The sequence below is a fragment of the Lodderomyces elongisporus genome, chromosome 2, assembly GCF_030384665.1.
Source record: "Lodderomyces elongisporus chromosome 2, complete sequence".
NCBI lineage: Eukaryota > Fungi > Ascomycota > Pichiomycetes > Serinales > Debaryomycetaceae > Lodderomyces > Lodderomyces elongisporus.
The window spans coordinates 236,081-254,655 of record NC_083674.1 but is presented as its reverse complement, the minus strand read 5'-3'; the positions used below and the strand labels follow the sequence as shown (position 1 = coordinate 254,655).

Below are 18,575 nucleotides of genomic sequence, written 5' to 3'. Positions count from 1 at the left end.
TTGCTGGTACCATAAGATTGTCTACACAAAAATTAATAAATAAAGAAGAAAAAAAATTGACCTCGGTCTAATGCATTTAGATCTGAACCATCTTTTCACAGCTACTTGTTAGGAAAAAAAGAAGTGCTTTACGAAAAGTGTTGAATAAAGATTGGGTAAAAACCTTATCAATGTTGACAACGATTTATACAATACAAAACATAGAATGGCTTTAGAGTCTCGGAAGTGTAAGCTGTTCAGAGTATGTGTTGTTGTTAAGTATGTTCAACAATAAACCGGAAAAGAACAACAAAATAATAATAAAAAAGGAAAAAGAAAGAGCAAAAAAAAAGAAGAAATAATACAGAATGTTACTTCCACACTTGGTAACGTTGCGTTTTATGTGCTTGTTATTTTTATTATATATATTCTTAGTTCCTATTCCTATTCTTATTACTCTTGTTGCTGTTGTGAATCTTCAAGAGATTACCGGGCATTTATGAATAGAGATACGATCTTGCAGTTACAAATTGCTTTTTTGGAAACTAAAAGCTTCGTGGTAAAAAAGCAAAAACAAAAAAAAATAAAAGGAAACTGACTCGAGAAGCACCAATTGTAAAAGCAAACAAAAGTTAGTGGGGTTTGAGGTAGGCGGAGAATTTAAAAAAAAAAAATCAACATTATAACAACAGCATGAAAAACAGCAAAGAAGCCCATGTTCATAGTAGCTGATGAACATGGTCGTGGAAGTGGGCCATAACTCTTGCATTTAAACTTTTGTACTTTTGTACTCTTTAGTGAAGTTATAGTCGTGTACTATGCACACAGCTCATGTAAGTGAAGGATTTTGTAGACGTTGACACAAACTTGTCGAAAGAATAGAAATAATAATAAAGAGAATAAGTGACAATAGTGTTGGAGGAGACAACACACAAAACACGAAAAAAGCAAGTGGTGTATACCAACCCTAGTTATTTGATCATTCATTTTGATTTCCTGATATTGTTGTTGTTGTTGTTGATGATGTTGTTGTTGTTGATGATGTTGTTGTTGTACTTTGAATGAGCAAGGCTGTGGCGGCAACAATCAACACTGCATAGCATTTTACAGCTTCATACACAATAGTTGAAATACATGTTAAGTATCATAGAGGAAAAAGATAGTCTGCAATTGTGGCGAGGGAATGAATACGAAAAAGAAAAGGACATTGCAACACATTCGTTTTTGTTGTTGTTGTTGTGGGCTCTTTATGAAGCCAACATCACCATATATGGTTAAACTTTATAGAGATGCCCAAATAGGATTCTCCGTCCGGTTCTGGTAAGTTCCGTGCCCCTCACTTCGTAATTACGGAGAGGGGTGGTAGTGGTAGTAGTGGTGGTAGTGGATATACATCTTGGACAAAAAAATAAAGGTATTCGGGGTTTTCCGGGATTCATGCATTCGACCTAAACGGCAAATTTGAAAATTGGCAAAACGGCACCGAGTCCAATTTTTTTTTTTATTTTATTTTTGTTTTTTGTAATCGTTAATAAGCTGTTGTGTCTTAATTCGGCATTTTATTACTATTATAACTTTTGCTGATACTTTTGTTTTCTATTCGTTTTCTTATTAAACATTGATTAATCGACTCTCTAAGTTGTCATTTTCCCCAACTATTACAAAGTGTAGAATCGACATATCCTTGCCGTTTGTTATTATTCATAAGCTTGGCAAGACCACAAAGGAAGGAATGGGAAAGGGGGGGAGGAGAAGACAGAAAGTGTATTGTGATTGTTGGCCATGGCAAGGTGCCAATTTGTCATATAAAGTTTTTATTCATATTGCAGCGGCTTACCAAACCAATGCACATTTTGCATTTTATATCTTTTACATATATTACCTCACATGCTCAACGCTTCCTAACCAATTACATTTTTCTTTACTATAATGCACAATCATCAAAATGTTTGAACAATGTGCACCAATTGCAAATTGTGAAGATCAAAGAGAAAGAAAGAGAGAGAAAAGGAGAGAGATAAAGATAAATTTAGAATGTTAGGACCATGGAGTATACAAATTTTATTTTCAGTTTGTTCTCCTTTTAATCTTTTGAAGCTTCTGCATTTGGAGTAAATAGAGGCAGAGACGACAATGCAAATTCGGTTTATTGGTTTGTTTAGAAAAGATTAAGATAAAATGAAAAAGAAAGAAAGAAAGAAAAAAGATTATCAATCTTGAAAGAGAAATTTAAGATAACCGATAAACGAAATGCCATTTTATAACCTTTGACTGTGCCTTTCGTTTGTTTCTTTTTGTTAAAAAAAAAACAAAAGAACAATTAAGTAAATGTCGGATGTTGATCATTGAGTAGAAGGTGAAGATGAACAAGAAATTGACCAAAAAAAAATATATATATTTATATATATATACAAATACAAAAGATTATGATTCAATTTGTTCAAACGCCGTTTAATGTCTTTGATGCCGTACTATACCTTGAATATGCAAAAGACGTGGGTGAGTTGGGGGGAGGGAAGGAAATGGAAATGGAAATGGAATGCTTATCTTTGTACGGCTTTTTGCTCTATACATAGAAATTGTTTATTCTTTTTAATTCTTCCTTTTTTGCTCTTCACACATTTTGAGTTTTGAGTTACAGGAGCTGAAAAAAAAAAGAGAGAAAGAGAAAAAAAAATTTCTTTTTCTATTTAACAATGTCACATGACTTGCTCTTTAAAAAAATGCGTGAAGGAATGAATACAAAAAAGAAAAAAAAAAAAGGGTATTTAAGCTGGCTTTTTTTTTTGCCTTCATATACACAAGGTGTTTGAAAATCAACGTGTGTCTCACATCCTTCTTTTGCAGCCAGTGGAAGAAACGTAAAGCTAAACAAATGAAGAATACAATTACCACTTAAACGAGCAGGGTCTTTGACTAAAGATCCAGCAGGGAAAAGTGTCTCTTCCCCAAGTTGCAGTTGACGTGAGTTGAAGCAAACTCAGCCCTTTTTCCTTTTCTTTTTCCATTGCCAATTCCTTTTGTTCCACACCCCCCCAAAAAAAAAGTATGACATTAGCAATAGAAAAAAACAAACTTTTTACCCGAATCGACTAATAGTCATAGCGGTACAATAAAATAAAAAAGTAGTTTGCTTCTTTTATGGTTCTTAATTTTTTCTCTTTTTTTTTTTGTTTTTTTATAATTTAATGTTTATGTAATATACTGTTGTGCGGCAAAATGTTTATCCCCCTCCTTTCCCCCCCCCCCCCCCTGTCGGCTTAAATAAAGAACGATATTTGCGAAAGAATGGAATTTGATACCGAAAATAAAAGTTGGTTTGCTCATATTTCATGCGACACGAATAGGATGTAAATGCGTACATGCTCCAATACATTTTTCATTACCCTAACCTTTTGTTCTCTTTTTTGATGCCGTTTGGTTGGTGGTGCAATAAAGAATCAAAATGCCGTTGCACCAAGCATCTTGTCTATGCTGGTAGTGCGACACTGCCCTCTATCTTCTCTTTAGACCCCCTCCCCCATTACTTTTACTCCTACTCCCCCCCCCACTTTCCTCCTCTTCTCCCCATCATCTACATATTGATCCGTTACCGTGCCGGTTGACAGTGGGGAAAAGAAAAACAAAAAATTTTTTTTTTTCAGTTTTTCCAGTCGGATTAATCATCACTTTGCATAGCCACCCATCTCAATACAATGCAATACTTAATTTTTTTTTTCATGATCCACTTTCCCTTTCTCGTTCTAATACGCCGACTTTATTGTAACAAACAATGCAAGAGAACTTTACCATAAGGTTGTGAAACAAAAAAAAAAAAAAACACAAATGATTATTGTTTGTAGGGTTTGTAGGAATGGTTTGAGTGAGTGGAGAATGAATAAATAAATGAATAAATATAGGTCGTCTTATGCTCTACATGATTCTAAATATAGAGTTCAATCTGCAAATCGATTGACAAAACAAAAATTAAGTCAACAATTGTGGATCTAACGATATGTAAGTGAAGGATTTATTATTTCTCTCTTTTTTTTTAAAAAAAAAAAATAAGCTGTTGAATCAACTAAAATATCTCAAATATGACGTTTCTGCTCTTGAATAAACAGCACAATTTTTTTGAAACCATTTGTTCTTATTCTAATTTTATCTTTTTGCATTTTTATTTCTGTTTTCAGTGTGTTTTTAAACTTTAAAGTAACAGAATTGGCAGAAAACAAATAGACGAACTACATCTCGCCCTCTTTTGGCCTTTTGGAAAATTATATGAGAGAGATAAAGATTATGATACTTAGTCTACCAACCACTCCACGCTCAAAACTACTGCAAGGAAGATGAGGGTACCCAACTTGCATAGTAGGTTAGGAAACCACTCTTGTAAGTAAAAGTTTTGTTTAATAAAAATAAACTAACAAAAAAAAAAAGACATAAAAGCGTAAGAACATAAGAACAAGTGAACAAGTGAACAAGTGAACAAGAGAAAATTAGACGTACTGTTGCTTACTAGGGTCAAGAGACTAGTTCATGCACCGAAGAAAAGAAAAAAAAAAAAGAAAAGAAAAACAACAAAAAAATTAGGGCATTGTCATTAGACTATACCAGTTATAGCCTCGTTTATTATGCTAGAGGAGTGACGTCTTCTACTCTTCTGTTTTTGTTTCTCTTCTTTACCTTTATCTGTTTCGTGTGCAGTTTCCGTGGTTATGTTGTTCATATTTGCCAGAAATGGCGTTTGTTTTTTTTTTTTTGACTTTTTTATTTTTTTAATTTTTTTGACTCGGCGTTTACGTTTGGACACATTTTGTTTGTCGCCTCTTTTTTCTTTTTTATTGTTCCTCTTCAGTGATGGGCAAAACCTCAGGTAATGCTAAGCCTAAAGAAGAAACGAAACGAAACCAATATTAATAATTCAGAAACATTCACTCACATGAATTACATCATTTATACGAAAGTTTAGTCCTGTGCAAGTTGACAAAGATAAAAAGGACGGGTAGACATGTGACACTCAACCCATCAAATCAATGAAAATGCCGTTCTCACTGTTTTTTTTGTTCTTTTCTTTTTTTTTTTTTTTTTAGTATAGTCCTCTTCCATTTACTTGCTCTTAGTATTCAAACATATTACCACAAGTAGCATATACTTCTCCTTTCTCCCCGATGCACTTTGAGCTTGCTTGTGAACCGGAATAAAACAGTTTGGTTGTTTTGTTTTTTTTTTTATTTTTTTTCATTACCGGTTCATTGCCAGGTTTGTAGCTGAGCTAAGTTCTTTCACGCTTCAACTTTTCCTTCTGTTCCCTTTTGTTTTGTTGATTTTGTACACTTTTTTTTGTTGTCACAGAGTCATGGCAAAGAATAAGGCAATTTAATGTTCAATGTAGTCTGTGGCTGTGTTTGTGCAGGTATTTGTATTGACTCCAATTGAAATTATATGCCTTTAAAGGCAAGATTACCTTTAACCTTTGAAAATGTTTTGAAAAGTATTGAAAAGTTTTGAAAAAGTTTTAGCCCATTTCAATAATCATCATGCTAATAACCATTCTATAACAAGAAAGTTTAATAAAGATTAAAGTAGAAGATATTGTAATCTTATCGAGTCAATGCCGAGATTGTTAATAACTGCAATGTGACTTTGTCGAGACCCAAAATTTCATTGCGATAAATAAAACCAATTGACAAGAATATATAAAGACAAAGTTTAATGTAAATTCTACAGATGTTTTGTCTACTTTCCTGAAAATGGTTTGGTCAGGTGACCATCTCAAAATATGTAAACTAAATGTTTAATCTTTACCGTTACTCATTGTACTAAAGTTGATTATATGTAATTACAAATATTATTTTTTCCCCCAACAAGGCAAGCTAGATTAAATGTTTTGGAAAAAATTGTGGTTAAGAAAACAAAAAGAGGAAAGAATGGAGGAGTAGGAGAAAGAGGAACAAACGCAGTTGGTCCAATCGATTCAATTAACAAAGTGTTGAGTAGTTCCTTCTCAGAAACTTATATACATTTGTAACCAAGATAATGTAAGTATATTTATTGATTTATAAATTTATAAATTTATTTATTTATTTATTTATTTATTTGTAGAGTTAGTAAATAGTATCGCTGAAAAAAATAAACATTACACGCTACTATAAACAATTGTGAGCCAACAACAAGGAAATATAAAGGATTAAATTAGAAAAAAAAAACTTAAGCAACGGTTGTTCTCTTTTTGTCGTATTGTGGGTAGTATTTGTTAAACAAGAAACCATCGAGCAAGACCAATCCGGTGACGATTGAGGCATGGATGCCAACAACAGCATTGTTATCTGATCTGATTCTGTGTCTCTCCAAGTAACCCAAGTATCCAGCGGCAGCACCACCGGCAGCTACAACCAATTGAGCAACAACAACTGGGTTCTGCAACTCAATGCCGACTCTGCTCACAGCATTGCCTGAAGCCTTTTGGATTTGGCTAGCTGATTGTTGTACATATTTGCCAGCTTCGCTAGACTTGGTTTGGAACCATGACCAAAATTGTTGCCAAAGATTTTTGCCCTCCTTCTCCAAGTGGTTGAACTCCTTTTTAGCAGCATCAAAAGCTTCTTCGCCCCTCTTGCTTGCATCGTCGTAAATTTGTTGACCTCTTTCACTAGCAGCTTCGTAAAGCTCTTTTCCAGATTCCTTCAAAGCCTCAGCCTCAAATTCACCTTGCTTCTTCAATTCTTGAGCTTTTGCTGAACCTTGCTTCTTCAAGTCCTTGGCCTTTGCAGCGCCTTGCTCCTTAGCGTTTTCAAGCTCAACTTCTGCCTTCTTCTCAATGTTTTCGGCATCCTTCTTGAGATCCTTCTTAATTTGCTCGTTAGATGGGGCGTTGTGGCTGTTTGTCATTTTCGGAAATAAATAAATATGAAAAACTAAAAGTTTAGAAGAAGAAAAAATTTAATGTAATTTAAGTTAATTTAATTTGTGTGTATATGTGTATATATATATATATATATATATATAATGTGTATGTTTATTCAATTAAGAATGTATAGTTGTATTGTGGGGTTTTATCCAAAAAAAAGGGGGGGATTGTTGTGGAATGTGATTGGTAGATATCAGGCGATTTCTATTTTTTTTTGGCTAAATATTGAGAATTGTGTAAATATTTATATATCTCTCCCTCTCTCTCTCTCTCTTTATATATATATATATCTATTTATATTTACAGATATATTTTATTTATTTTCTTTTCCGTTGCCTGCTTGTGTTCAATATTTGCTATCAAAAGGGGCGACAGAGAGAGATAGCAATCTTAAGGGAAATACGTCAGCTGTGATAAATACCACCAGCCAATAGTTTACGTCACTACCAACTATTGTGTTATTTGTGACTGTTAACATCTCCACCACCACCACCACTACCACCACCATCACCACCAACTCATTAATATTGCGCTATTACTGATATATTTGTTACGAGTACCAGTCTCACCTTAATACTTCAAAGAGTAGTAATGGTGGTCTAAGGTCTCATTCCCAATCTCTCTTTCTCCCCCTCTTCTTCCCGCTCTCTCTTCCTTACGACGTCCAGCCCCCCCCCCCACCCCAACACAACACAAATTAAGCATTACGAAACACTAGCTCGAGAAAACCACATTTTTAAAGAATCAAGTATTACCACCTTGTTTCCTTTAATCAATTGGAATGGTACCAGTATTATTATTTTTATTATTAATACTATTATTATTACCATTACTATTACTATTATTATAATTATTAGTGCTCAGACCCTGAGATCCAAACTATTTATATATATATATAGCCCCATTTGTTGTTGTTTTTTCTCTTCTGATTAAAGAGAGTTGACTATCTGTAGAGTAGGAAATTGATATCAAACGATTATCATGGAGTGTTGCACTACATCAAGTAAAGTAAAAAATTAATCAATAGTGAAAAACTATAATACTTGAGAAGTGCAAACTGTTGTTCCCTTCTTTTTTTTTGGGGGGGGGGGGGGTTTCTTATTTTGAAATTTCGTCTTGTTCTTTCAACCAATTGAATTTTCCGAACCCCGGATCCTACACATCTCCTCCTATTCTTCCTATTCTTCCTTTTAGAGAGACATTACACGCCCAATAACAAAGTGGCTTGCTATAAAATCGTCTGACCGTTACCCTTACCCTTTATCTTTTTTTTATATATATTTTTTGGCTCTATAGTTTCTTCTCTTCTCTTCTCTTCTCTTTTTTTTCTTTGTGCAACGTGACCCACCCGCAATATTCCTTCGATCTTCTTGGTACTACTTGGTGCTACTTGGTACTACTACTCGTTATATTTTTTCTCTCATTTTCCAATTGTACTTCCCTATATCCGAGGAAGAGAAGAGCAAAAAAATTAATTTAATTAAAATCAAAATTGAATAACAAAAAAAGGACAGAAGGATCGATATCACACTGCGAGGCAAGAGAGATTAATATATATCAATGCAAACAAGAAACATACACTCATACACTACTAAAGATGAACACAATATTCTCGCTGTTTAGTAGCTTCTTTTTAAAAGTAATACTACTAAACAATATGAATTCACTATCGAGTTTATCAATCATTAATTCTCTCAAAGTAATGCATAAATTTATAACTATTTATATATATATATATAAAGATCCAAAGTAGAAGGTGTGATTGAAAAGATATGCACTGTCTTTACGCTTCAAATGTTATGGAACATGAAAATAGAGAGAGAGAATGCGAGAGAGAGAGAGAGAAAGAGAACGAAAAAATAAAATCCTAATCACGTGCCTCTCCAGCTTTTAGGTCTTTTACCACGCCTTCTTTTTCGCTTCTCGCAACTTTCCTGAAAAAAAAAAATAACAAATCAAGAGGTAGTTCACGCTTTAAAATCACAAACCCACGACCTACCCTTCTCCCTCCTGGTTTTACTTGTAATCCGATATCATCATTATCAACTAGTCGATTGAAAACCAACACCCCGGCTTTCCACGTAACATTCCGACTATTTATCAAGTAACTATATATAATCATTATGTCTGACGCTCAACAACCAAAGAGACAATTCGGTGGTGAAAGAAGAAGAAGAGGTGGCCCAAGAAGAGGTAGAAGAGATGGTGAAGAAAAAGGATGGACTCCAGTCACCAAGTTGGGTAGATTGGTAAAGGCCGGTAAGATCACCTCTATTGAAGAAATCTACTTGCACTCTTTGCCAGTCAAGGAATTCCAAATCATTGACTTGTTGTTGCCAGAATTGAAAGATGAGGTTATGAAGATTAGATCAGTTCAAAAGCAAACCAGAGCCGGTCAAAGAACCAGAATGAAGGCTGTTGTTGTCATTGGTGACTCCAACGGTCACGTTGGTTTGGGTATCAAGACCGCTAAGGAAGTCGCTTCCGCTATTAAGGCTGCCATTGTCATTGCTAAATTGTCAATCATCCCAATCAGAAGAGGTTATTGGGGTTCCAACTTGGGTCAACCACACTCTTTGCCATGTAAGGTTACCGGTAAGTGTGGTTCAGTCACCGTTAGATTGATTCCAGCTCCAAGAGGTAAAGGTATCGTTGCTTCCCCAGCCGTTAAGAAATTGTTGCAATTGGCTGGTGTTGAAGATGTCTATACCACTTCTTCCGGTTCTACCAGAACTACCGAAAACACTTTGAAAGCTACTTTCGTTGCTATCGGTAACACCTACGGTTTCTTGACTCCTAACTTGTGGAAGGAAACCCCATTGATTGCTTCTCCATTGGAAGTCTACGCTGAAGAAGCTGCTGCTTCCGGTAGAAAGAGATACTAAGTACATTAGTACAAAAAAAAAAGAAAAAGTATACACATGTATATATATTTTTAAGAGGACAATTTAAGTATTAGTCTTTTCGTAATAAAATAGTATCTTGTAATTGTATAAAAAAAATTGTAGAAAGGAGTACGTTTATCTTCATCTTCATCATCATCACTGGAAACACTGTTGCTGTAGTTATTGCAGTTGAATAAACAAACGATAAATTTAAAGAGAAAGCAAGAACAAATGTATATGAAGAAAAAAAAAATTTGTAGTATTCACCATTACTATACCTTACCTTAACAAACTATTAAAACTAACCAACTAACTAACTGCTGTTATTGTTGAACAACTTGCTCCATTACTTGATCATCAGCTACGGCAAATTGACGGTTTGTTACAGAGTTCCCATTGGTCGCAGTATTGGACCATGTATTTGACGACGGAGTTTGTCTTTCTGGTGGATGTTGGAATAGACAAAATGGCGCATTGCATTGCGCACCAAATCGACATGGCTCATTTATAGGATGGGCAAACGTACAGCTGACATTGGTACAGTTTGCACCCAGCCTACATGGGACCGATGAGGTAGCATGTCTTCTTGGACACCTTGCATTGGTACAGCTCATGCCAAATTTGCACTGTTCCAACGCAATTACTTCAGGTGGAAGCAACACCTTGGTTGACGCGTTCGGTACACGTGGATGCGACTTCTCACAGCTTTCATCAACACAATCCTTACCTGCCGAACACCAATCCAATGTCTTGATCTTGGCATTGGGATTAGCAGGGGTCGGATGAGCATATGGACAATTCTCTTTGGCGCAACTTGATCCAAACTTGCACGACCCCTGTTTCACCAATAGGTAATTAAGTTGTCGTTGTTCGTATTCCTTCTTTGAAATTGCCAATTTCTCAATCAACTCTTTATCTTCCTCTGGGTGCAAGTAGTTACATGTTCCAGGAGGGTTCGAACAGTTTGGGTATGCAAAACAGTTTCTGGTAGGATGCGCTTTTGTACACTCTTTATTCTTGCAGTATGGATGATCGGGACATCTACCTTTCGGAGGCTGCAGCACAAACCTTGAAGTGCTGATACCGTTAGTATTGTTATTACTGTCAATGCCATTTCCATTTGATCCATTTTGTACAAAGTTTTGTAAACGCTCCAATGCTTGTGGAGCTCTCTTGACACCATTTGTTCGATCATTGTGTTTACCTTTACCAACTCCTCCGGCTGGACCACGTGGGATAGAAGCAGAGCCCAAAGATCGCGTAGATAAGGACGAAGATGCTTGTCCAGTTGGTTTACCCTTGTTTATAGATGAAGACTCAACACCAAATCTCTTTCTCCTTTGTGCAAGCTTTTCTTGCTCAGTTAATCGCTTCGGTCCTGATGGTGGCTTGGTGAATGTTGTTGTAACCTCAGTATCTGTGACATCGCTTAGTTTCGATGTATTCAGAATATAATCTTTGCTTGAAAATAGTGATTGTTGTGTTTCTTGTGGTTGTTGATCATGGACTGGTTGAATTGAATGTACTGGCTGCTGAGCTGGTTGTTGAGCTGGTTGTTGAGCTGGTTGTTGAGCTGGTTGTTGAGCTGGCTGTTGAGCTGGCTGTTGGGCTGGTTGTTGTATCTGTTCTTGATGAACTGCCTGCTGCTCCTGTGATTGCTCTTGTTGGTCTGTTTTCAAACTTTCACTGATATTATTAATCTCATTATACACCTTGCCCAAAAATTCAATATTGATCGCAGTATCTGCTATTTCATTGACTTCATTCACAATCTCATCGTTGTTTTTTCCTTGACTTATACAATAGATGAGGTAGTCTGAGATATCGTTGGCATCGTCTTGCCCCTTCCCATACACATTCTGTATTTCTTGTGAAAGACCGATTCGAAGTCTTGATGCTACTTCACCTTGTGGATCAAATGACATTATTAATAATTAATCAACTGTATAGAAAAAGCGTTCTGCTTAAGATGAATATATAAATGTGTGACTCGTAGTAAAATTTTGGCCACTGGATTAGTAATTAGTTATACGTGGGGTTTATTTCCTTTTAATTTTTTTTTTTTCTTCTCTTTATTTGGCGTTTTTTTAGAAATGATCATTATATCTCTTGCCCGTTGTTGATGTTATGTCTGAATTTTCTAGTGTCGTATATTTATATATATTTATATATATACATATATAAAAATAGAGTATTGTTGGAATTTACGACATATCTTTGCACGTGATCGAATCTCTCAAGTTTACAACCGCAAAAAACAGTATAAGAAGAACAACAATTCACTGTCCACTACATTTTGTCACTTTAATCTTGTTCTTCTTCAACCCTTTCCCAGCTTCAGTATCACATTACGTCTCTCTTTTCTTCTTCCCTATTTCTCCCTATTTTTCAGCATTACAGATTGATGTTAGAAATGGATTGTCTACATACAATTATTCTTTCTTTACAACAATTCTCAAACTAGCCTAAATTTATCTTCTGAAATTTCACCAAGTAAACCCTTAATCTCGACCAAAATATCATCCAATAATGCAGAGACATTCGAGGCCACCAAAATATATGAGTAAAGTAAAATAAAGTCCGTATTCTTCAAATGGAATCCGCGCCCATTATCCTGTTGCTGTTGTCGAATCTCGCTCAACTTGAACAACATGCGATCCTTTGCATGATCAATTGAGGCAAACTTTTTGGGCAAAGAAAATCCAAGTTTCATTGCACTGGCAATCATATAAAACACCAAAAAGATTCTTTGCTCAACTTCATTCCTCTCAACCTCAATGTACTTTAAAACATATTCTTCGTTGGTGGTTAATGTTGGGTCGACTTTGATCAAGAGATCAAGATTTTGAAAAGCATCAATGATCGCCGATGAATCTTTAATTAATTTCGAATACGTCTTTCTAGGAAAAGTACCTTTCAACCTAAACTCTACTGGAGCCTGTTTTAGTAATGTCTCACATTCAGATAATATATCATTTGTCCCTTCCTCAGCTTTGAAACCAACTAAAGTCATCGAGCTTGGATCATATTCCAATGGATCACTATTCCAAATCACGCCCAACCTCAACCAAAGCACCGATAACCCATTCTTCAATCGTGCGCGAGCACTATTGGGTAAAAAACAAGTAGCCATGGTCAATGCCCAAATAATACCAATTGAAACAGCGGCAAATCTATGAAATGCAATCTCACCAACAATGGGCTCCTCACCTCCTTCCTTATCGTCCTCTGAATCCTTTTGCAACATACTATATGAATACAACATTGTCAAATTGTAAGTCAATAAGATAAATCTCCCAAAAGCATTATTCAGCTTCCAAAATAAAATGATGTAAAATGAAGGAAGGGCAATAAGAAAACCTGCAGGTGCAAGTATATAGGCGTTGGCATCAAACAAGTGCCAAATAATAAATGCGGCAAACGCACCAAGAAAAGTTCCCAATATTCTCCATTTCACAGTCATTGTTGTGCCACCAAGGGATTTGTTCATCATGATGCAATAGACTGTTAGTGCCCATTCCAACCTCCAATTTTCAAAAAATTGTCGAGTTTCTGGTATGAATGCAAACATCGATATTCCTGCAGCCCCAAGCCCAACTCTAATACCAAACTGAATATCAGTCCTTCTGAAATTCTTGGCTGCACTCCAGATTTTGTAGCTAAATTTTTCCCATGCAGAGTGAAACTGCGGTTGCGTTAATGGTAAGCCGTATTGTTCTCGTAAATCATCGAGCGCTGCGTGAAGACTAGTATCTTGTATGTAGTCTTTTTTCAATTTGTATTGCTTCCAGCGCAACCATGGCCAAGACCTTGTTCTTTTTCCGGATGATTTTTCATACTTTTCAAAACAATCTACGGATTTGAGTAATTCTGTTGCTAACTGACTTAGAAGAGTTGCAAAGTTACCGCAGCAAGCAGCCACTTCTTCTTGATCAGTCTGGTAGTGATGACTCGTATTGTGCTCAAATAGTTTCTCGCTGTAAATATGTTCGAATGCAGTATCCTGTCTGGTTTCATACATCTCAAGAGCTTTCACCAATGCAGTTCTCAATGTTTCTGGGTCCAAAGATTTCGTATCTGACTGGTTGAATGGTGCATTAACCATCACATCTCTGATTGTGTACACAAGTGATCTGATTGATGGAGCAAGATGGTAGATGAATAAATCAAACAACTGTAATGAAGGTGCCGCTCCCTCCCTTTGATCCTGATCTTGATCTTGATCCACTTCTTCATCGATCCCTTTACGATTGTGATATTGATGATGATGTGTTGCTGGTGTTGGACAATTTGAAACCAAACGGTTTAAAGATGTCAAGGAATTACCAAAATCGTCAGTAGTATAACTGCGCATCGTGCTTGTTGAACTTGCATTATCGGCATCGCTTTCATTTAGTAAATTCCATTGCATAGTCGTAGCTGAGCTCAATGCCTGCAAATGCCTTGCTAACGATATTGTAGTAGCAACTAAACCTTGATAATAGTTCCATTCTTCCTCTTGGCCCCATAATCGGAGCTCGAACTTGGCTTCCTCCAAATATTGTTGTAACTGGGTAACATTTTTCCTCAAGCTATCGACCAATGCCATATCTTTCTTTGTTAATTGCTCGCCTGCAACAAACCTTCTCGTTAATGTTAATAACACCAATGAGTAGTTCAGATACGAATGGCTCAACGTCTCCTGTAATAGTTTTGTTGCACTTACTGGCCAGATCAAGTAGCAGCAAAGAAATGAAATCATCGAGCCACAAACAACAACATTAAAAGTTCCTTCAAATCTATCAATTGGTACTTCACCGGCGTTCTTGCTACCTTCCTTAATTATGCATGCAACAATAGTAATACATGCAACAGAACATGCCGTATTAAAAGTTTGCTTATTTACTTTTTGCTTCATAAACGAGATAATACCCAACGCAACTGAGCTCACTATCAAATCAATGATATGGCTTATATCGTCTTTGCCGTGTGTATAGAAAATTGAGGAGATGTATCGGCATCCAAATGACACAATAAAACTGTACAAGAGCGAGATGACAACAAATATCATTGTTTGATTCATTGAGCCTTTTGTACGCGTAGGGTGGAAGTAAACTGCAACTGTGGCTATAACGTGTTTGGAATCAGTTGACCCTAATAGATCGTCAAATGGGGTGTAAAACACTCCGAGTGATGCTATAAAGTATGCAATTGCGCATTTGGCGACACTTTGGTTGGTAGAATCGTAATAAAAGTTTTTGATTATTGTACATAGTTGCCTAAACTTGGTGCTGCCATTGTTATTGTTATTGTTATTGTTATTGTTGTTGTTGTTGTTGTTGTTGTTGTTGTTGTTGTTGTTGTTGTTGTTGTTGTTAAAAAAGTTATCGTCGTTAATATCGTTTCTATTCTCACCGTTATTATAGCTGGTATTGCTTGATGGAGTCAGCAATAGCGCGCCACTTCGAACCCCTTCTTGTTCATAACATTGGTCTTGGGGTAGCGATAATGACAAGTTTCGTTTGACCCGCTCACCTGTGTTTGTTAAAATTACTGTACTTTTTCTGCTGGCAAATTGTCTCGGTACCGAGTTGTTTAGGCGAATCTTGTAATCTAGTTGTTGTTTTTGAATATTCTCCCCAGGTGATGTTGGTGAATGCAGTGATGACGATGATGCCATTGGGTTTGAGCACATTGGCTCGGAGTTGTAAACAGAGTTGGATTGAGTAGGTAAACTTGTGTCATCGCAATTATGTAGCTCTGATGTATCTGACACTTTTATATAATCCTGGCTATCTTTAGACATTGAATTAGATTAGTAATGGTAGATTCAGAGAAAACAATCAATGGTTTCGGGGTGTTGGTTTGCAACAGATGCGTGCGGCAATATAAACTTTCAATCATGGGAATTATATATTTTTTGTTTTAATTTTTGAGAAAAAACCCCCAATTTTGTGATGCATGTAAATTTGTATACCTCAGTGGGGGATGGGGGGTGGAAGAAAGGCGCTTAGAAAATAAAAAAGATTTGAAATGATAAGAACAGAAACGGACGTACAAACAACTTCACTATTTTTTGCACTATTGAAAATGTAGCAAATCAGATCGATTCGTAAAAGGGTTTTGAAATTCGTATCACATCAATGGTGAATGTAATTGTTAAAAATGAAGTTTGGTTTCTTTTTTTTTTTTTGGTTTTTTTTTTTCTTCTTTTTCTTTCTTTATCTCATTTTCTATATCATTAATTTTGCATTACTACTATACTTAAATACATTTACAATCTATATAATCAACATCGCTCATTATTGTGCTTTCATTCTTCTTTATCGTCCCTCATAATCTTTAACTAGTTCTCCCTCTTGTTTTCGCCCATCTTCAACGATATCAGCTTCCTCTATCCTTCGTCACTTCCAATATTATGCATCCCTTACTCAATCATCTTCGTATCCAATGATTTCTCTAAAGAGATCTTCGCATGGAACAGTGGCATTCAACCTGGCACAAAGCAAAAATACACCACTCAATTTTCTATGCAACGAGTATGTCTCTTCTGGTGGTGGGGATAACCTCTCATTCAACATCAATCCAATATTACCTCTTACTCTATCAGTGATTGTTTGTTTTTTGAAATTGAATGGTTCTCCGTTATTGTCAATTGGAGAAAATGCTTCTCCGAGACACATTATGGAATCAACGTGTGCTTTTGTCATTGCTGGTGATTCCAAGCCTGTCAAGTAACCCAAGTCGCGTGAAATTTTCTCAACTCTTTTAGCATCTTTCTTGACAGCTGCCCTAAGTACTTTAACATAGTTGGAAATGAAATCATCGCCAAAATCACGAGCGGCACCAAAGTCCAAAAGCTCAATCTTGTGCGATTTTTCATTGTAAAGGAAATTGGCCCAGTTAGGGTCGGTTTGCATAAACTTGAATTTGCGGATTTCCAAAAGGCATAATCTCATAATATTTGTTGCTATCCAGTCTTTTGTCTCTTGGTCCCAATTACCCTTGACAATCTCGGTACCCCTCATTCTTTCCATTGTCAAAACATGCTCGCCACAGAGGTTGTGGAACACGCGTGGAACGACAAATGCTTCGTCATCTTTAAGAAATTCTCTCATTCTAATCAAGTTTTGTGCTTCTCTAATATAGTCGCATTCCCACTTCAATTCCACACGAGCATTGGCAATAGTCTTGTCCAAAAACAAACCTGCTGGTAAGAGAGTAGATGCTGTAAGTAGCATGAGCAAGTTGTTCAAGTCGGAGTCAATAGAGTTGGCCACACCGGGGTATTGTACTTTAACAACGACTGGTGTCAAGTCCTCGGTTACCGCAGTATGCACTTGTCCAATCGAAGCTGCGGCGATGGGTACATCATCAAATGAAGTGAACAACCTCTCTCTCCAGTTTTGGCCAAGATCCCTAACCATAACTCTTTCCAATTGTCCAGGTGGCATATAATGTGCCGAATTTTGCACTCGCAACAAGATTTGTTGAATTTCTTTTGGCAAGATAGAGGCATCTTGGAAACTCAACATTTGACCGATTTTCAAAGCTGCGCCTCTCATTTTGGAAAACTTCTTGGCCATGCGCTCAATATTCTGTGGCGATAAGAATAGGGACTTCATTGACATTGCCGAAGTATTCCCTGAGGCATATTGCTTGATCCCTTCGGTGGCAGCATTGAAACCAATACCTGCGGCAAGAGAACCATAGTGGAAAATACGGGCTAATCGAGAACTAGGAATATTACTTTGTTGCATTTGGTGTTCTCGAAGCTTGGGTTTCTCCAATTCAATGGTGTTGGCTAATTGTGATTGTGAGTTCGATTGTGGTGGAACAGTTGGATTTGATGGGATGACATCATCAAGATCTACGTCATCTTGTCCTGGCACAAATGGTTTGGTAGAATATGCTCTCTTTTGCTGTTGTTGCTGTTGTTGGCTACCAAAAGAATTGCTGTTTCTGCTTAATGGTGATGGTGCTGATGTTGATGTTGATGTTGATGCTGGTGAGTTGAAGTTGGTTGATGAGTTGAGCCTTGCTGAGCGTGATAAAGCATGGGCTTCTTCCCACATGGGTTTCTTGTCATCGCATTGATCTCGAATGGTTTTTGCAAAAAAGTTTTGCTCGCAGAAATCTCGAAAATCCCGTTGGATAACTTTGACTGAACCTTCAGCAATAGTTGCACAAGAATTTGAAATAACAGCTAGTTCGTATAATCTTTTACTTAGCGTCATTGTGTAAAGTTGTTGTTGTTTTTCTTATTGTTTGAAACTTGTGAAAGCTTTTTTCGTAAACCTTTGGTGTGGGAATAGAAAGATCAAGTATCGAAGGTAATTTGAACAACCAAAAAAGAAAAAGAAGTTGAAAGAAAGAAAGAGGAAGAAAAAGAAAAGGGTTTTTGGTCTGTTGCTTATTTGGTTTAGTTTGGTTTGGTTTGGTTGACTCGTTGTTTTTTCTTATCTGTTTCCTGGTGTATTCTTTCAAGTACTTATAAGTTTCAAAAGAAGTTGTCTGAAAAGGTGCTGGTAATGGAACTATTTATTTTCTACCTACAAGTTTAAATGGCTTGTGTCTATTGTTTTCTTGTTTTTTTTTTATCATTTTTTTTTTCATATGCATTTCATCTACAGCCTGCACATGTAGAAGACTGAAGATGAGTGAGTGAGTTAAGAAAAAAAATATATATATACATACATACATACATACATACATTCATATGGTTTTGGGGGGGAAGAAGCAATTGAAACGAGCTACCATTTCTCCACTTCCTTTTCTCCACCTGCGCGAGCAAGTCCAGCAAGCTAAGCAAGCTAAGCAAGTTAAAATAAGAGGCCAACGTT

At 36.3% G+C, this 18,575-nt stretch overlaps 5 protein-coding genes across 5 annotated transcripts; 1 reads left to right on the top strand and 4 right to left on the bottom strand. All coding sequences in view use genetic code 12, as the record gives it.

The window, feature by feature from the left end:
• Nucleotides 1-6,168: 6,168 nt before the first annotated feature.
• Nucleotides 6,169-6,849, bottom strand: PVL30_001388 (uncharacterized protein; the record flags this gene model as incomplete). Its single annotated transcript, XM_001526542.1, has 1 exon — nucleotides 6,169-6,849. The coding sequence occupies one exon, from the start codon at nucleotides 6,847-6,849 to the stop codon at nucleotides 6,169-6,171; it is 681 nt and encodes a 226-aa protein (XP_001526592.1).
• A 2,142-nt stretch (nucleotides 6,850-8,991) lies between these two features.
• On the top strand, nucleotides 8,992-9,753 carry RPS2 (40S ribosomal protein; the record flags this gene model as incomplete). Its single annotated transcript, XM_001526541.1, has 1 exon — nucleotides 8,992-9,753. One exon carries the CDS (start codon nucleotides 8,992-8,994, stop codon nucleotides 9,751-9,753), a length of 762 nt encoding a protein of 253 aa, XP_001526591.1.
• A 323-nt stretch (nucleotides 9,754-10,076) lies between these two features.
• Nucleotides 10,077-11,678, bottom strand: NAB2 (mRNA-binding protein nab2; the record flags this gene model as incomplete). Its single annotated transcript, XM_001526540.2, has 1 exon — nucleotides 10,077-11,678. One exon carries the CDS (start codon nucleotides 11,676-11,678, stop codon nucleotides 10,077-10,079), a length of 1,602 nt encoding a protein of 533 aa, XP_001526590.2.
• Nucleotides 11,679-12,208: 530 nt separating this feature from the next.
• On the bottom strand, nucleotides 12,209-15,538 carry PVL30_001385 (uncharacterized protein; the record flags this gene model as incomplete). Its single annotated transcript, XM_001526539.2, has 1 exon — nucleotides 12,209-15,538. The coding sequence occupies one exon, from the start codon at nucleotides 15,536-15,538 to the stop codon at nucleotides 12,209-12,211; it is 3,330 nt and encodes a 1,109-aa protein (XP_001526589.2).
• A 625-nt stretch (nucleotides 15,539-16,163) lies between these two features.
• Nucleotides 16,164-17,969, bottom strand: COQ8 (Ubiquinone biosynthesis; the record flags this gene model as incomplete). The annotated part of the gene is made up of 1 exon (XM_001526538.2): nucleotides 16,164-17,969. One exon carries the CDS (start codon nucleotides 17,967-17,969, stop codon nucleotides 16,164-16,166), a length of 1,806 nt encoding a protein of 601 aa, XP_001526588.1.
• Between the last annotated feature and the right edge of the window lie 606 nt (nucleotides 17,970-18,575).